Genomic DNA, 19,436 nt, shown 5'->3' on the forward strand with positions numbered 1-19,436 from the left:
GAGGAGGGTGGGGCAGTACGGTTTAAAGGCAGATGAACAAGTAGGACAGGTCAAAAGGGCAGTACCAAGTTGGAGTGCTGGATCTGGGATGAAGTGGAGGTAGGGGAAATTTGGAAACTAGTGGTGAAGTCGGTATGGATGCTGTGTGGTTGAAAGGTACCAAGACAGAAGAGGAGGTATTCTTCCTCCAGTTAGCGGATGGATTTGATTTGGTGGTGGAGCAGGCCAGGACTTGCAGGTGGGTTGCTTAGTGCGTGTGTCCCAGAGATGTTCTCTGAAACACTCCACGAGTTAGCATCCTGTCTCCCCAATATAGAGGAGACTACATCAAGAGCAATGGACACAGTAGATGAGATGGGTGGATGTACAGGAAAATCTCTGCTGGATGTGAAAAGATCCTTAGGGGCCTTGGACGAAAGTGAGTGGGGAGGTTTGGGCTTAAGTTTTACACCTCCTGTGGCAACAAGGGAAGGTGCTGGGTGTGGAGGGTGGGTTGGTAGGGGCGGGGACCTAAGAAGGGAGTTATTCAGGGAATGGTTTCTGTGGAACATAGATACGGGTGGGGAGCAAAATATATCCTTGGTGGTGAAAAATAATGGAGGGTAATGCACGTATCCAGAGATTAGTGGAGTGGAAGGTGAGGACTGGGAGTGGAGGTTCTATCCTTGTTGTGGTTAGAGGGATGGGGTTCAAGGACGAAGGTGCTGCAAGTGGAGGAGATGTATTGGAGGGCATTGTTGATCACGCAGGAAGGGAAATTGTAGTCCCTGAAATAGGAGGACATCTGGGATGTCGCTGGAAATGGAGACGAAGAGGTCCAGGAAGGGGAGGGAGGTGTCCGAGATGATCCATGTGAACTTGAGGTCAGGGTAGAAGGTGTTGGTGAAGTTGATGAATTATTCAAACTCCTTGAGGAAGCATGAGGCAGCGCCAATACAGTCATCGATGTAGCGGAGAGAAAGATAGGGGATGCTGCGGGCATAATTATGGAAGATGGACTGTTTTATGTACCCTACCAAGAGACAGGCATAGCTAGAGCCCTTGCAGGTGCCCATGGCTACACCTCTGGTCTGATAAGTGGAAGAATTCAAAAGGAGAAAGTGTTGAGAGTGAGGACCAGTTCCACCAATCAAACAAGTGTGTCAGTGGAGGCGTACTCGTTAGGTCAGCAGGAGAGAACCCCAAGACAATGTACTGGTAACACAGGTTTGAAATGCACCATGGCAGATAGTGCAATCTGAATTTGATAAAAGTCTGGATTAGACAGTTGGCCTCATGATGACCATGTAAGCATTCTTGATTGTTGTAAAAATGCAATTGGTTCATTAGGGAGGTAAATTACTGCCCTTACTGGTCTTGCCCACATACTATTCTAGAAATTCACTTGATCACAGCTGTCCAAACTTGACATATGCATCCTTCTTTCTCTTGACCAGAGTCTTGATATCTCTAATCATCCAATTTTCCCTACTCCTGCCAGCCTTGTCTTCATACTAATAGGAACTAGCTGGCACTGAACTCTTTACCTGTGAACTGCCTCCCCCAGTCAACTTTTGAAAGTTCCTGTCTAATATCATTAAAATTGGCCTTCCTCCAAATTCAGAATTTTAACTTGTGAACCAGGCCTATCTTTTTCCATAACTATCTTTAAATTAATAGAATTATGGTCACAGGTCCCAAAGTGATCCCCCACTAACAGCTCAGTCACTTGCCCTGCCTTACTTCCCAACAGGAGGTCGGGTTTTACCTCTTCTCTAGAAGGGCTATCTCCTTGGTGATAGAGAACATTTTGGGCGGCACGGTGGCACAGTGGTTAGCACTGCTGCCTCACAGCGCCAGAGACCCGGGTTCAATTCCCGCCTTAGGTGACTGACTGTGTGGAGTTTGCACGTTCTCCCCGTGTCTGCGTGGGTTTCCTCCGGGTGCTCCGGTTTCCTCCCACAGTCCAAAGATGTGCAGGTCAGGTGAATTGACCATCCTAAATTGCCAGTAGTGTAAGTAAGGGGTAGATGTAGGGGTATGGGTGGGTTGCGCTTCGGCGGGGTGGTGTGGACTTGTTGGGCCAAAGGGCCTGTTTCCACACTGTAAGTAATCTAAAAAAAAACATTTTCTTGAACATACTTAAATTCCTCCATGATGATACTGGCAAAATAAAAAATAAAAGAGGTTCCCAATCCAATAATAAAGTGAGAAGTCATCAGACAAACCCAAAGATAGAGGTCATTTCACCATGTATAGACAGGGATCTCCACCCCAGTCACGAGTCCATAGCTCCTCCATTTCACCTGGCTCTGGTACAGCCAGTCTTCATTATCAACCCAATTCCTCAAGTTAGATTTTACTGCTGAGGCTACTCGGGAATATACAATAGAGTCAAAGCAGCATCCTTGATTTGTTTTCAATAATAAGCATTAGAAATCACAAATCTATGGATGAAATTTCGATCCCCAATGTACATAATACATAGTATAAATAATACATAAAAACATTCATTATTGACAACACGAGTTCATTAATTACTATTAGTGGAGATTACAAAGCATAAGTTTGGCAAAAATGTTATGGTAGAAACACCCAAGTAGCTAGGCCAGCATTTATTACCCATCCCTAATTACCCAGAGAGCAGTTAAGAGTCAATTGCATCGCTGTGGGTCTGTCGTCATATGTAGGCCGGATCAGGTAAGGATGGCAGTTTCCTTCCCTAAAGGATATCAGTGAGCCAGATGGCCTTTTATGACAATCATTAAACTGTTAATTCAAGATTGTTATTGAATTGCCATGGCAGAATTCAAACCGAGGCCCAGGAACATTACCTGGGTGTCTCAATTAATTGGAGCAAATTACTGCAGATGCTGGAATCTATACCGAAAGCAAAAAGTACTGGAGATCACAGCAGGTCAGGCAGCATCCATGGAAAGAAAGCAAGGTAATGTTCAGAGTCTAGATGGTTCTTCATCAGAGCTGATGTGAAGTGTGGAGGGGGCAGCATTTATGCAACATTGGCAGCGGTGCTTAAAATGACTGTTAAAACGACTGGCCTTTTTTAACACAGTGTCCTGCTCACATGCCCACTTGTCTGTCCTCAGCATGCTGCAATGCTCCAGCAAATCACAACAAAAAGGTTCCCCATGGTAGGCTCATTCAGAAGGTCAGGAGGAATGGGATACAGGGGAACTTAGCTGTCAGGATACAGAATTGGATGGCCAACAGAAGACAGTGAGTGATAGTAGAAAGAAAATATTTTGCCTGGAAGTCTGTGGTGAGTGGTGTTCCACAGGGCTCTGTTCTTGGGCCTCTATGATTTGTAATTTTTATTAATGACTTGGATGAGGGGATTAAAGGATGGGTCAGCAAGTTTGCAGACGACACAAAGGTTGGAAGTGTCGTTGACAGTATAGAGGGCTGTTGTAGGCTGCAGCGGGATATTGACAGGATGCAGAGATGGGCTGAGAGGTGGCAGATGGAGTTCAACTTGGATAAATGCAAGGAGATGTATTTTGGAAGGTCGAATTTGAAAGCTGAGTACAGGATTAAGGATAGGATTCTTGACAGTGTGGAGGAACAAAGGGATCTTGGTGTGCAGGTACATAGATCCCTTAAAATGGCCACCCAAGTGGACAGGGTTGTTAAGCAAGCATATAGTGTTTTGGCTTTCATTAACAGGGGGATTGAGTTTAAGAGTCGTGAGATCTTGTTGCAGCTCAACAAAACTTTGGTAAGACCGCACTTGGAATACTGCGTCCAGTTCTGGTTGCCCTATTATAGGAAAGATGTGGATGCTTTGGAGAGGGCTCAGAGGAGGTTTACCAGGATGCTGCCTGGACTGGAGGGCTTATCTTATGAAGAGAGGTTGACTGAGCTCTGACATTTTCCATTGGAGAAAAGGAGGAGGAGAGGGGACCTAATTGAGGTATACAAGATTATGAGAGGCATAGATAGAGGCGATAGCCAGAGACTATTTCCCAGGGCAGAAATGGCTAACACGAGAGGTTATAATTTTAAGCTGGTTGGAGGAAAGTATAGAGGGGATGTCAGAGGCGGGTTCTTTACACAGAGTTGAGAGAGCATGGAATGCGTTGCCAGTAGCAGTTGTGGAAGCAAGGTCATTGGGGACATTTAAGAGACTACTGGACATGCATATGGTCACAAAAATTTGAGGGTGTAATCATGAGGTGGTCGGCACAACATCGTGGGCTGAAAGGCCTGTCCTGTGCTCAACTGTTCTATGTTCTAAAAACTGGAAAGGCAACATCTGATCTTCAGACTAGGCACTTTACAACCTTGTGTGCTCAAAATGGAGTTCAAGATCGTCAGACCGTGAACCCTTTTCTTCCCTTTCTTTTAGCTTTGCTTGTTACATTCTCTGTTATCATGTCCTCTCTCTGTCCACTCCCCCCATCCCAGTGGGACTGTCTGTGCTTTACAGTCTGGCAGTTAGACATGCTATTGTTCTGTCATTCTTACATTCTAATCACTTAATCTGAGCTATCAACATCCTTTGTCCCCCAACAGTCCAAGCCCATCTCTCAATGCAGAAACACTTCACGTCAACTCTGATGAAGAATCATCTAAACTCAAAATTTTAGCTTGCTTTTTCTCCATGGATGTTGCCTGACCTTCTGTGATCTCCAGTATTTTTTGTTATCTGCATTAATTGCCTTGTAATAATATCACAAAGCCATCACCATTCCAAACATTGAAAACGGATTTATTTTTCAAAGACAAGAAAATATATATAAATCTTCAATGAATTTTCTTTCAGTTATTATGTTTCAGTTGTGTAAAACAAACAGAACCTGCTTACAGACAGAACGATACAGAAGGGAAAGCTTACCACTCTAAACAATTTTCGTTGTAATGGCGGATAAGAAGTGATTTCCTTTAAACTCCAATCACACGCCATATTTGGTCTCTGACCTAAACCACTGCAAGGTGCATCCAGAAGTATACGATCAAAGGATTCCGGTAGAAATGGAGGTCCTGCTATAGAAATCCAAAATATTTAGCTGCGTCAATTGAAACAAACATAATGACCATGCTTTTAAATTTGATAAGAATTGTTCTGTGTTTCAACGAGGTTGAATAGAAGCATGGCAGTTCGAATAAATTCTCTGATGATATTCTTCAAAGCAGCTCAAATTAAATAATTTCCTTTGTCATATGCCGTGAAGAAGTCAGAATTAAAACATGTCTCATATTTATTTTCTCTCAACATCAGATCTGTGTCACTCTTCTTTTTCCTATAATTCATCTTAGCAGAACAAAATAATGGTATGCTAGTAGGCTTTGTTCTAAAGTGTTAAAGATGTACAAGTAAATATTGGAAATTACACCTAGACATTCACAGAATAATAAAAACTGCTTGGTTACATCCTTAGGCCACAAGACATATTTTAGAATACAAAGCCTTTTTTAAATAGAAGCACAATCTCAACTTCTCCGTGCTGTCTAATGTTATTCAATTCTTGTTTTCTTTCATACCTTGCCCATCCCAATTGCTTTCCTTTGCCAGTGCTTTTGTTCCATCATAACAAAACACTTTAATACATTTTAGTTGTAAATTCTCAGCATTCTGCTTTATCTTCTTCACTTTATTCGCAATTTTATCCATTGCTATTACTTCCCCCTGTCAAAATATTAAATTTTCCAAATTTTAGTGAGGTTACTGTATTTGTACGTTTACAATTATCGAAGTCAAAAACAGAAATGCACACCAGACAAATTCTATGGAGAAAGGAAAAATGTTAATTTTCAAAAGTATTGTGCTTTGTCAGAACACAGTTTCAGATTTCCAACATCTGCAATCATTTTCTTTACCTGCTGACAAACTGTTATGGGGAATTTTATTGCTGAACTTGAAATATTCAGTTAGGAAACAATATTACTAAATTATAAAATAGTACATTTTATTTGCTAAGCCATATACTAACTCAAAGTTGAAGCTGACAACTATACTTTATCCATAATTATTAAAATGTGAAAAAATTCTAAATTGCAACAAATAATTCTGGTCTAAAATTTTAAATGACAATTTCATGTATAAGAGTTTAATTTGTATGGTTATATTTTTCTGAACAGACAAGCAACAATAACCATTAAAAAAAAACAATGCATCAAAATACCATTAGAGGGAACCAAAATCATACACCAATTAAAGCACTACACACAAGATTATATATATTACAGTAAGGATGAGTGCATAGGCCCTACCACTACTGCATAGTCCTTCCAAACCCACTTCTAATTCACCCTCACATTGCAGAATATTAGCAAAACTAGGACAAAAAAGATATATAACATACACTTAAACAGTCATTATTCCACCAAATGTTGTTAGAAATGGTGCATGCTGATCTCGGTTTATCAGGAATAGCAGTGATTGCACTAAGAAGAAATGAACAGAATTGCTTAATAATTCTCTGTCAGTTCTGACCCCATCTTAAAAAAATAATCTATTTCTTGTTAAAAATGAGGACTCTCTCTCATCTGGGGAAGATGCAAGGTTACAGGAGCTGAAAGGTAAATCCCTAAACTGTCTTATAGGAAATGGTCCCAAATCACAAATTACTTTTTAACATTCCCATTCTAAAACTCATGCATTTTTGGTGAAAAAATAAGCTTTTATTCAATCTGTAAAAGGGCAATTTATCTTAATTTTGGAAGAGGTCAGATTTAATAAAAAAGAAACCAAAATCCTTCGCTTGGTCCACTTTACTGGCTCTACATCAACATTTTCACAGTTAATTACTGCAGTTGTTGACCCTTAAAAACTGACATTAACTTGAACATAATTTGAATATGAGGAGTTAGGATGGTAAGATTAATTTGTATAATTCTGCACACTATGGTGTTCCATTTCATAGAATGATATTAAAATGATGAAATTTTACATGACATGTTTACCTGTACTAAATGTTTAAACTAAATAACATATCTCTTTATCCTTTCAGGGGATGTGATTGTCAATATCAAGGCCAGAATTTGTTGCCCATTACTAGTTGGACTTGAACTGTGTTACTTGCTAGGCCATTTCAGAGGGCTGTTCAAAGTCAACTACATTTCCAAAGGTCTGGAGCCACTTGGAGGCCAAAGTGAGTAAGGGTAGCAAATTTAAAGTATTAAGACTCAAAACACAGAAGAGGCCCTTTGGCCCATTGAATCTGCATTGACAAAACTATACAAGTCCAAATTTCCAACATTTGGCCCATAACCTTGAAGGATACTTCAAGTGCTCATCCATGCACTTAATAAAGGTTGTGAGATTTCCCCCCTCTACTATTCTCCCAAGCAGTGCAGTCCAGATTCCCTAGGTGAAAAATGTTTCTTCAAATGTCTAAATCTTTTGCTCTTCACCTTAAAATACGCCTCTTCGTTACTGACCCTCAACTAAGAAGTTCTGTTTCTTATCCATCCTGTCTACGCCCTTATAATAATATACATCTCAAACAAGTACTCCCTTAGCCTTTTGTGCTCTAAAGGACCTCAATCTATCCAGCCTCTTAACAATAAAATGCTCCTTCCCAGGGAAATTCCTGGTGAATCTCCTCTGTATCCCCTCCAGTGCAATCACAAGCTTCCTATAGCGTGGTGGTCAGAACTGCACAAAGTACTCCAGCTGTGGCCTAACCAAGGTCCTGTACAGCATAAATATAACCACCCTGCTCTTATAATTTTTGCCACAACTATTAAAGGCAAGTGTCCCATATGCCTTCTTAACCATTCTATTTACATGCCCTGCTGAATTCAGGGGGTAGTTTTGTTGGTGAAAACAAACATCCCACCATTTTTTAAAATTAAAAAAATGTGTCCAATATTTTGGTCAAAGTAGTCTAATTTATTTCACAAAGCAGATTATTTTTCAGTCTTGTAGTCCTACCTTATCATTCATTAATGCTGCAATATGGGTGGTTTTTCCACCGGGAGCAGCACAAATATCCAAGATTCGCTCTCCAGGTTTGGGATCCAACACATGACTCACTACCACAGATGGCAAGTTCTGAATATTAAGAGAAGTATATTATTATTTGCTGTGTAGGCCTCCATGATTAATTTTGTATGTTTACTATATCTTAAGTTAAAACCTCCATGTATATTAAGACAATTACTTCCAAAATTAAACTCTCAAACAATCCAGAATAATATTTTATCACAAAAAGGGTAGGATTTAGATGACACCACATGTCTGTTAACATCACCTATTTAAATATACCTTTAGTGCTTAAGTGGATAGTAAAAACATCCGCTTTAAATTAATTGCACAAATATTACTCTGCCTGATTTCCCATCTTTTTCTTCAGTACCTTGCCCATTGCTAAGGACGTTAATAGCTAAAGGGGTATTTAGTTTTAGGTGATTGTTGACAAGTGGAATTGCATTTCAAAGTAATTTGACAAGGAGGACATGAGTCAATAAAAGCAAAGATTGTTATTCTTCTGCCAAGGATGCCCTAAACAACAACCATTATGTATACCTTGTCTTCTTTATGCTTAATGAAAAAAAAATTAACAACTGTTGAAAACACAAAGTTAAGTGCAAAAGTAAAATACTACAAATGCTGGAAACCTGAAAAAAAAACAGAAAATGCTAGCAATATTCAGCAGGTATAGCAGCACATGTAGAAGGAAAAAAAGAGTCAACATTTCACATTGTAACTCTTCATCAGAACTGAAAAAGAAATTAAAATGTATTGAACATTAGCAGACCATTTCTTTTCCAGAGTTGGATTAGTGGTGTTGGAAGAACACAGCAGTTCAGGCAGCATCCGAAGAGCAGTAAAATTGACGTTTCGGGCAAAAGCTCTTCATCAGGCATTCCACACACTCCTGCTCCTACTGCAACTTTACCAACTGCATGGAATGCACTGGCTGGCCCTTAATCACACCACAATTGTGATTTAACTGGCAGGAAGAAAGGTCCATGCCAAGAACCCAGCCCCGCAGGTTCCCAAGTGGGTTGGTAATGAGGGACCCCTCCTTAATGCATTCAACACATGACTCCTTTTTTGAGACCTAAGACTTAGCTGCCACCCCTTTGCTCCTACAGTTCCCCATTCCCATGCCCTCACAACTCACAGAAACCCACTCATTTGCCACGCCCTGCTATCCACAAAGCTTATGAAGTCCTGATCCAGCATTGATCACCTTCTCCAACCCGAGTTTAGTACTGGCAGTGACCATGGCTCCCACTGACTGTAACCAGGTCAGCCAGGTGTACCTCACAGAATATGAATTACCGGATTGGGTTGTTAATCTGGTCCAATCAGGGAGTCCTGGCTGACAAGAGTGGAGCAGGAGTGTCCCCAAGGTCCCGTACCTTCCCCAGAAACCTGTGCCCCACAACCTGACTGCCTCTGGAATTTTAGTTTTGTCCCTTTTAAGGAGGTATAACAGCAGGCCCTGTACAGACTGCTGCTGCACACCGTCCACCTCCTCTCCCTCATCCACCGCCCGGAGACATCTTGGTGTGCCGATTGGCCACCGGTCAGGAGGATCTCTAGTGGAGGGCTCTCTACGGGGGTGTCCTCTCCCTTTCTTTTGGGGATCTGGGGTGGTGGGTGCTGCACACAGCGGTCCCCTGCAACCACATATTGCGGTTGCTCATGGACTCCCAGCCCAACTGCTTGTTTTGTTTTGTAGTGCTGTGGAGTCCGTGGACAATGTATTTATTGGGTGTGGGCGCTTGCACTCTCTTTGATTTTCTTAAAAACCTTCTTCTCTGTTTCTGGTTGCTCCTGATCTTCAGGCACCCGGTATGGAGGGGGGAGGGCAGGTCTGCTGACCTCCTAATGGGCCTGCTCCTGGGCATGGCCAAACTGGCCATAAACAGGTCCAGGCAGCAGGCCGTGGAGGGGGTCATTAGAGCCGATTGCCTGCCCCTCTTCAGCAGTTATGTTAGAGCCCGGGTGTCTCTGGAGAAGGAGCACGCGGTCTCCACCAACACCCTTGAGCTGTTCAGGGAGAGGTGGGCACTGCAGAGAGTGAAGTGTATTATTTCCCCATCCAACTCTATTTTGATTTAATCCCTGCCCTTCCCCCCTCACTGTTTGATCACGCAGCATTGCCCTCCAACAAGGGCACCGCTTGTCACTGGCTACTTGGGTGTTTCCTTTCTTCCTGGTGGTGGAAATTGAATAAAGATTTGTATACTTTGTGTCTTTCACTGGGTCTCACACATGCACACACACGACATGGGTGCTGAGGGAAAATAAGCACTACCGCAGTTAGGCAGTAGTGTGGGAGAAAATTAAAACAAAAAAAAAACAGGAGTGGCAGAGGTTCTGAAAAAAAAAGGACAGGAGAGTCAGACATTTCAAAAAGAAAAAAAACAGAAAAAAAGAACATGAGTGTCAGAGATTCTGACAGGAAGCTGGAGCAGTGTCAAGGACTTGGTGAAGGGATACAGGCCTCTGTGGAGTTATTTCAGCTCCTAGCCTTAGATTAGCTGGCATCTAAGGCTGTCTGAGGTACAGATGTTTGTCCTCCCAAGTCAAGGTTGCAGGATAGATGTCCTTTACTGAGTGGGCTTGCTTTCAGCCCTTTTGGCAGGGAGCCAGTCTGGCAGGCACCATAGCGTGCTGCAAAATTCAGCCCCTTAACTCAGTTTCTGTCTCCACAGACGCTTCCAGACCTGCTGCTGAGTATTTGCAGCATTCTCCACTTTTGTTTCCGTACAAGAAATACTTCGGGAATGCCATGCAGAAAGTACAGAGCTCTCAGCAAATCCAGCAAAAGCAGATTATAACACTGGAATGAAATAAATAATGAATGATTTGCAATGACACATGAACCAATTTTGCACATATAATTTCAAGCAATAATAAAATTTAGCTTTACCTGCAAAAATAGCAAACTAGGCAAGACGTTGTCGAATGATGGGCTGATGTAAACTGGTTCTGTCATTCTGATTCCCACACCCCTGGGAATGAACATACGGCAAATGCAGTACTTTAAAAATATTGGACACATCAGCCACAATTCAAATCTTTAAGCATTTTAATAGGTTTTTTTATGAATGCATTAATATTGGTATAAAGGATACCAGCTTCATGTTATATAGATCTTTGTTATCCATTCGCTCTGCTTTGTGACAAACTTAGCGTAATGTCAGAAAAAAAATTAATTTGTAAAAAAAATCTGCTTTTGAACTAAATCAAATGGATCTGTTATTACTGTTAACATAAAATATCCTGGAATACATGTTAGCTAATGGAACACTGATTTCATCTCAAAAAAGACCAGAATACAAAGGGGTGAATGTTATGTGGCAGTTCTACAAGGTTTGATTAGAAACTATTTAGAGTACACAGTGCAGTTGTAAATGCAGTTCAGGAAGAACATTTGTTTTAGGAGAAGTTTCAGTGCAGATTCACCGGAATGATGTTGGGGCTAGAAGGATTCAACTGGAAGGACAGGTTGCAGAGAACGAAGCATATTTTCCCTTTGAAAATAGAAAATGAAGGAATGACCTAAATGAAATGCTTAGATTGTTTAGTGGAGTTTATAGGAAAGATAGAGAGAAATCATTTCCAGTGAGAGAGTACAGAACAAAGGAGCACAGCCGAAAGGTTAAAGCTCAGCCACTTAGAAATATTGTCAGGAATTGCATCTTCAAATTTCAGTTAAAATCTACAGGTCTCCCTCCCAAAACTATTGCTGCAGGGTCAATTAAAAATTTCAAAAATTACTTTGATCGGCTTTAGTTAATGATTACGTAACCAAGATTGGTGGGAGGAGACAGAGGTACAGCTCAGTCAGGATAAAACTGAATAGTGGAATGAGATCAGTAGGATGAATGAATTGATCTATTATCTATGATCCTATTTTGCGATTTTTTTAAACCAACAGTTCCAGAGATGTTATGACACACTTCTGGAGTTGTTGGGACTTGAACCAGGGTTTTTTAGTTCAGAAAAAGGGACACTACCACTCTTCCATAAGATGACCATGATATTCTATGGTTCACGTTCATTTCTAAAATACATCGTTAAAAGTTAAAACTGTTAAACAATTTATGCACCATGTGTGTCCCAAATCTCAAATAATTGTTGGACATGTTACAAAGCTTTTACAAAAGTCAGGAATAGAATATTCAAGGAGTGGATCACATGTATAATTTATCAAGCACCGTGACAGGATTGATAAGATTAATAGAAATTTTGGTTCTGACTCAATATATATGGCTATTTTGGAAATAATAAAGCAACTGTGCACAAAAGCACACAATACTTCTAAACATTTACCTTAAAGTGCAATTTGAGGAAAATATTTCATTGCGACTTATTTCAGCAATTCCATTCCCTACAAATGTTTTTGATCCCATGAACTCTACTGCACCTCTTTTACACTTGCCACCAATATCGGAATATACAGAAACAGCATCCCCATCTCTCATTACTGAAACAAAGGAAGAGCATTTTCATTTTTCTGGATAAATAAATGAAAAGTAAAATGCAAAATCTAGGATTAACTTTGGACTTTATAGAAGGATTTTTACACTACTTGCTTGTAACTTTGGTTAGTCTTAATGGGTGAATGCAAAATTATATTTTAGACTTGTTTACATATAGTTCTAACTCACAATCCCTTTAGACTAAATGAGTAAAGATATCATTTGATATGGCAGTGAACAATATAATTTAGAAAGACTGTACACCAAACCTTTAAACTTATGGATTGACTGTACACTCCAGAATGAAAATAATTTTCTTCAAAGTGGACCAGTAAGATGATATAAACACAGCTTACGTTTTGGAGCTGAGAGGATGCCAGGAATAAAAACATGTGCTCCACGAAGTACAGCATTCCCACACTGTGCCCCCACAATCACTTCTATGGAGTGCCTCTGCAGATTTATCCTGGAAACAGGAAATAACTGTTTTCAAACAAATTTCCTCGAATACATAATGTTGAATTAGATTCCTTTCAATCTATTTCAAATGTATATTAAGAAAGTAATGACAGTTTTATCTTTAAAAAAAAATCAAATCATGACTTATTTTAGGGAAAAAAGGATAATAGATGACAAGGCGCAGGTTAAATTGGGGGGTCATGGGTGGAGATGGGATGGAGAGAAGGGAGAAGAGAAATAGATAGAAAAAAGGAGAAGAGGGCGGGAGAGATGGTGTGTGTGAGAGAGTGAGAGTGAGAGAGAGTGAGTGAGAGAGAAAATGCAAGAAAAAGGGACAGAGTGGGAGAGAAAAGCAGAGAAAAGAGAGAGAGGGAGAGAAAGAGAGGGAGTGTAAGAGGGATAGTGGAAAAGAAGTAAGTGCAGGAGGTTGGGCACAGGAAAGGAGGTTGAGCAGGGTGGGGAGGAGTGGGAAGGCAGAGGGAGAACAGTGGGGTATCTGGGAAGGAGAAATGCAGAAAAAGTGAACGAACAACATTAATGAGCATTCTAGAGTCAATTTCTTTCTTCAATCTTAGTCTATATCCATACCTAGGACCAATAACTGGTATTAGAAGAACATCTGGAAGCTCTGGATGTTCCAGTACTGGAATATCACTCATAGGCCATCCTTTACATTGCTATAAATTAAGTAATATAGTTAAGTCAATCTTCAAAGTCACCAAAATGTTTTTAATTTTAACAATATATATAATTTTGCGAAATTCTCTTAAAACCTTGAGTGAATTAAACATAAATAACTCTCATACACTAATTTAGTTTCTTCTTCAAAAGCATGCAGCATGCTTTTAAATGAATGATTCCTTGCTTCTAAAAATATATTCCTTGCTTTAGGCTTCTTCTGCTCTAAGCTCAATACTGAATAACATCTCATGTATTACTTATAACTATATTCTATAAAATATACAGAGATCAGACAAGAACATAGCTAATGTCAGAGCAGGCTTGTAAGGCAAAATAACCTACTTCTACATCCAATTGATAAGAACATAGGAACAGGAGAAGGCTATTCAACCCTGTAAGTCTGTTTCACCTTTCAATGTGATCATGGCTGATCTGTGGCTTAACTCCATATATATGTCTTGGCCAATATCCCTTAATACCTCTGCTTAGAATTGCTTTTAACATCTCTCCAAATAGTCTGGCCTTAATTCTCAGACTATGCCTCCTAGGTCCAGAATCCACAATCAATCTAAATAGTTTATCTTTATCTACCTGGTCTTTTACAATTAATATATTGAAGACTTTGATCAGATCATCTCTTAAACCTTCTAAATGCTAGAGAAAACAGGACTAATTTATATAATCTCTCCTCATCACTTAACCTCTTAAGTCCAGGTATCATTCTCTAAACCTACAAGTCCAATCATGCATGTTTACAATGCAGGAGAGTTTCATTTGGACCAGACAAGTAAAGCAGGCATTATACTGAACTCTCAATTCATCTCTTTGGAAGAAAACAGTCAAATAAAGCATCAATTATAGAGAGACAATGAACATCTAGTTTTTCAAAACCTCTGTGACTAGTGTTTTATGATGGCATGATTTGCTTTAAGGAAAATTTCGACTGTTCAGTTTACTGATATTCTTAGCACTTCTGAATTGAACAGTTTTATCATTCACTTCAGAAAGTTTGCAACCCATGCACTTTTGCTTTGCATTCCCCAGAAAGCCAGTAAGTAAGACCAAAGTGTTCAAAAGTTTGATTGTTTGCCAAAAAAGGTGCTTTCTGCCTTTCGTATCCATTTTATTTGCTCTTAAATGTGCATCCGATTGTAAACAAATGTGATGATTTTAACTAGCAATTTACAAAATTACAAATTTTTTGCCACAGAGTATCAATGACAAATATTTTTTTAAAAATCAGCAAACAATCAACATATTAATTATCAGTCATTCCCAATTTCCTGAAGGACAGACAGGTAATTTCTCTGTCTGAAATTGTATCTCAACGCATTTCACTGGCGTTTGTGCAGGTGTGTGAAAATCTCTTGGGAAATTAGACAGATATACATCTTCAATCAACTTGCAACATAACATGCCAATGGCACACAACTGTACACACAAAACATAAATTGTATAGGTACTTAAACTAAAATAAATAATTTTGTACTCTTAAACTTCATAACTCAATAATTTAACTAGAACAACTTGCTGGTAACTTTTGTAAACAAATTAATCACAGTCATGTTCTGAACCTCATTTTGATGTAAATTCATTTTGTTAGTTAACATATTACATTCAGACAAAATATTGTAGAGAAAAGAAAACAAAATAGCAAATCTGGTTAGCCTGGTGAAGTCACAGAACGATTTAACATCATTAAAATATGAACAAACTGAAGCAGATCAAACCTTCTGGAGCTCTTCAGTCAACAGCTTTTTAACTTGATCAGTGGATGCTGCACAAGTATTGACCCTGATGCATGTGAAAGCTGGAGGATGCGATAAACGGCTCAGTAGAGATTCAAATTTAAAGTTGGACTGTTCAGACTGTATATTTGCCAGAATCTAAAAATACAACATTACTCTCAAAATAAAGAATTTTAAAAAACATGATTAAGTGGTACAGTAAAGTCAGTTTTTAGGTGCATTGAGTAAACAATAAGACTTAAAGACCCAGCAAATGCATTAGGAAAATGATTGTTGTTGAAGTGTAGGTACCAGTTGCATTTTGGGACCATGTGGAAGTACTGATACTGATAATTCCTATGGAATCAGCTGCAAGTTGAATTTTGGAAATCCCAGTTGAAATTAGCGACCTCACCTCGGAGAGTTCTACTTCACTTACCTTACAGTTAACTAGGAAAAATCGGAGTGATGAAGTCTTGTTCTAATTCCTAGCCAACTGTAAAACTGAAACTGATTCACCATTGATCTTCCACAAGCGCCAGATTCTCCCACTGTGACTTGCGAAAGCCACCCCTCACCCTGGTTCCAGATCCGGACTAAATCATAAAATTCCTGCAGTGTGAATAGAGGCTATTTAGCCCACTGAGTATGCACCAACCCTCCAAGGAGCATCCCATCCAAACCCACCTCCTACCATGTCACTGTATACCCACATTTACCACAGATAATCCACTCAATCTGCACATCACTGGACACCATGGGGTAATTTAGGATGAACAATCCACTTAATCTGCATGTGTTTCGATGGTGTGAAGAAACCGGAGCAACCAGTGGAAAGCCCCTCAGACACAGGGAGAACATGCAAACTCCACACAATCACCTAAGAATTGGACTCAGGTCCCTGGTGGTGTGAGCCAGCAGAGCTAACCACTGTGTTACCATACTGCCCAGAACTGAAACCATACCAAACTGCAACTATAAACCAGCAGACATTTTACTCTCCCACCACTGATTCTGCAACCCTTGCACTCCACCCTCCTCACTTACTGTCTCTAAATAACTGCTGCAGTGTCCTTTAAACCGAGATAAACAACATCTGCTGGTGCAAAAGGGGGCATGGTTACAGTGCCAATTCATACCATTGCTATCTGTGGAGTCTGCCATGAAATTTTGTCTAGAAAACGCCTCTAAAAGTAAACAGGACCATTTGCAAGAATACTGACCCAAGGGCAAAACTGATATTTACCCTGCAATGAGAAGAGAATGATGATTTATTGACCAATGGATTCTGACTGGTAGAGATGCTGCTATACAGAATGTACCCATTAATAATGATTGACAGTTAACTGCATGCTTTACTTAAATTTTAAACCAGGGAGGTTGACTCTGATTGTTTACAGCATTGTCCTGATAAATCAACCAGTGAATGGCTATTACCTATTTCATAGAGTTGAAACAGGTGCAGTGCCTATACATGTGTATGTTCCTTCCATCTGCAGAGAACAGGGCCTTGTGTATCAATTTATGTCAATATAGTGGTTTCAGCATTATTCTTTGCACATTCAGGATTATCCAGCAAAGTTTGTCCAAATTCAGAAGCACACTTCAAGTTGAATATCTGCTGACTATTTTGTAGGCACAGACTAGTTGGGTACAGCTAGTACTTTGCTTGTTGCCATCAGCTGAAAGGACATGCTGTTTGATGCAATTCACCAGACATTGGAAAGAAATGGAGACATTATGTTGAGGTTGTACAGGACATTGGTGAGGCCTCTTCTGGAATATTGTGTCCAGTTCTGGTCACCCACTTATAGGAAGGATATTATCAAGCTGGAGAGGGTTCAGAATTGATTTATCAGGGTGTTGTCGAGTTTGGAAGATTTGAGTTATAAAGAAAGGATGGATAACACTGGGACTATTTTCACTGGAGGCGTAGAAGGTTGAGAGATGACCTGATAGAAGTTTATAAAATAATCGAGGTATAGATAGAGTTGATGGTAGTTGTCTTTTCCCTAAGATGGGGAACTTAAAGACTAGGGGGCACATTTTTAGGGTGAGAGGAAAGAGATTTTAAAAAAGACAAGAGGAGCAAATGTTTTACACAGAAGGTAGCTCGCATGTGGAATGAACTTCCTGTGGAAGTGGTGGCTGCAGGTACAATGACAACATTTAAAGATATTTAGATGGATACATGAATAGGAAAGGTTTGGAGGGATATAGGCCAGAAGGCAAATGGGACTTTGCTTTGGAATTATGTTTGGCTGGTTGGACAGAAGGGTCTGTTTCCATGCTGTATGACTCTATGCTTGATCTTCCCAATTGGTATTCTTGTGAATTATGCTGATCAGTGCCAAACAAAAAGCTTTGACAAAATGTGCCTTTTCTCAGTTATACACAAACTGATGTTTTCATGAAGATCATATTCAATGAATGAAAACTAATTACAGTGCTGCAAAAATCCAACCATGTTTTATATTATTTTTGGTTTTGTATTATACATAAACTTACTACTTAAAGGAATTCAGGAATGAAATACTTAAATTATTTCACAAAAATGATTTTGAATATTCGGGTTCTGATTTGTTCATTCCCTTTTACGTTACAAAGAATTTTAGCAATCGCTACAGTCTAAATACGTGCCATAGTATCTTATGTCATCGAGTCAGAGCACTATCTCGTATTTCATAACTCTTAATAGTATCTTTTCAATTTACTTCTTCTGAATGTCACTTCTTTAAAAGGATCCTTACCTCTTTATTCTTAAAGACACTTAGGAGATATGCCTCCACCTCTGGCTTCAGAGAAATTCTGGGGAACACTAGGACCATTTTGCTGTATTCAATGGCATCGAACCCAGGTTTCACTGAAATAAAATAACAAATACAGGTCAAACTGTACAAAAATCTGTAGCATTTTTTCCCCCAAGAGTACAGGATTAATATTAGTAAACTGCAACTAAACAGTAGTGTGTTCTAACTTACTGATACTGAAAAGATGTCACTGCAGGTTGGAGATGTTACAGTCAGATTTTTAAACAAATGAAATGCTTAGACAACTGGATTCCATAAATGAGGTGTGTGTCACCACCCATTATATTAAAAAAAAATTGACAAAGTGTGACAAAAAGGAGCCCAAGTGAAAATGAAGTCAGTGGGAATCAAAGGGAAAACTCTGCACGAAAACTAGCATAGAGGAAGGTCGTTATGATTGTTGCAGGCTGGTTGTGGTTGTCAGAGACTACTCATCAGCCTCAAGGGACTGTGGCAGGAGTTTGTCAGGACAGTGTTCCAGCCCAACAATCTTCAGTTGCTTCATCAATGATAAACTTTCCATCAGTAAGGTCAAGAGTGGGAATGTTTGCTGTTGATGGCACAGTGTTCAGAACTATTTGCATTTCCTCAGATAAATCAGGTAATCCTTGCCCTCATGCAGGAAGACCAAGACAACATTCAGGCTTGGATTAATTAGTGACAAGTAACATTCACCCCATACAAGTACCAGGCAATGACCACCTCCATGGAAGAGATTTTAACTATCCTCCCTTGGTGTTCATTGACATTATACAATTCCCAAATATCAGAACCTGGAGATTACTATTGACTAGAAACTTAACTGGACAAGCCATAAAATACTGTGGTAATAAAATCAGGTCAGAAGCAGGAAATACTGTAGCAGATACTAACCTCCTGACTCCCCAAACTCTAAGAACATCTATAAGCCACAAGTCAACAATGTAATAGAACACAATTCACTTAACTGGATGAGTGCAATTCAAACAGCATTCAATAGGCTCAACATTAGCCCACTCAACTGGCATTTTATCCACCACCTTAACCATTCACTCCAACATACCATCTGCAAGATGTACTACAATAACTGACTAAGCCTTGTTCAATAGGACTTTCCAACCGTGAAACCTCTATCATCTCTAAGAACAAGTGTATTCCCAAGCTTCCATTACTAAAATTGTCAAGCTCCACATATTGTTCCTCTACTATTGCTGAGTTAAAATCCTGAAACTCCTTTCCTTACAGCAATAATGGAGTACCTAAACACAGGGAATACAAAGGTTTGATGCAATTAGGTGCCGAACTGCCTCAAAAGAGAGAGCATCCCTTCTTCCAGGAAAATTGTAAATCAGTTTTTCAAAAATGAATTCCTTTACCGAAGTACTTATTTTTA

The 19,436-nt window shown here is 39.7% G+C and overlaps 1 protein-coding gene across 6 annotated transcripts in view; it reads right to left on the reverse strand.

Moving 5' to 3' along the window:
• nsun6 (NOP2/Sun RNA methyltransferase 6) overlaps positions 1-19,436 on the reverse strand; it is a 31,589-nt gene that overhangs the window by 4,187 nt on the left and 7,966 nt on the right. For 4 of the 6 annotated variants that reach the window (XM_072575930.1, XM_072575928.1, XM_072575927.1 and 1 more), the window contains exons 2-10: positions 18,005-18,117; positions 15,258-15,413; positions 13,435-13,523; positions 12,744-12,853; positions 12,239-12,392; positions 10,833-10,914; positions 7,877-7,996; positions 5,482-5,626; positions 4,835-4,983 (exon numbers count right to left, since the gene is read on the reverse strand). In XM_072575930.1, the coding sequence (XP_072432031.1) occupies positions 4,835-4,983; positions 5,482-5,626; positions 7,877-7,996; positions 10,833-10,914; positions 12,239-12,392; positions 12,744-12,853; positions 13,435-13,523; positions 15,258-15,413; positions 18,005-18,082 (1,083 nt within the window). In that variant the 5' untranslated portion in view covers positions 18,083-18,117. Of the gene's footprint in view, positions 1-4,834; positions 4,984-5,481; positions 5,627-7,876; positions 7,997-10,832; positions 10,915-12,238; positions 12,393-12,743; positions 12,854-13,434; positions 13,524-15,257; positions 15,414-18,004; positions 18,118-19,436 lie in introns of those variants that run through there. The other 2 variants (XM_072575926.1, XM_072575931.1) reach the window with 2 other exon arrangements.

Source organism: Chiloscyllium punctatum, chromosome 8 (genome assembly GCF_047496795.1).
Source record: "Chiloscyllium punctatum isolate Juve2018m chromosome 8, sChiPun1.3, whole genome shotgun sequence".
In the NCBI taxonomy this organism is placed as follows: Eukaryota; Metazoa; Chordata; class Chondrichthyes; order Orectolobiformes; family Hemiscylliidae; genus Chiloscyllium; species Chiloscyllium punctatum.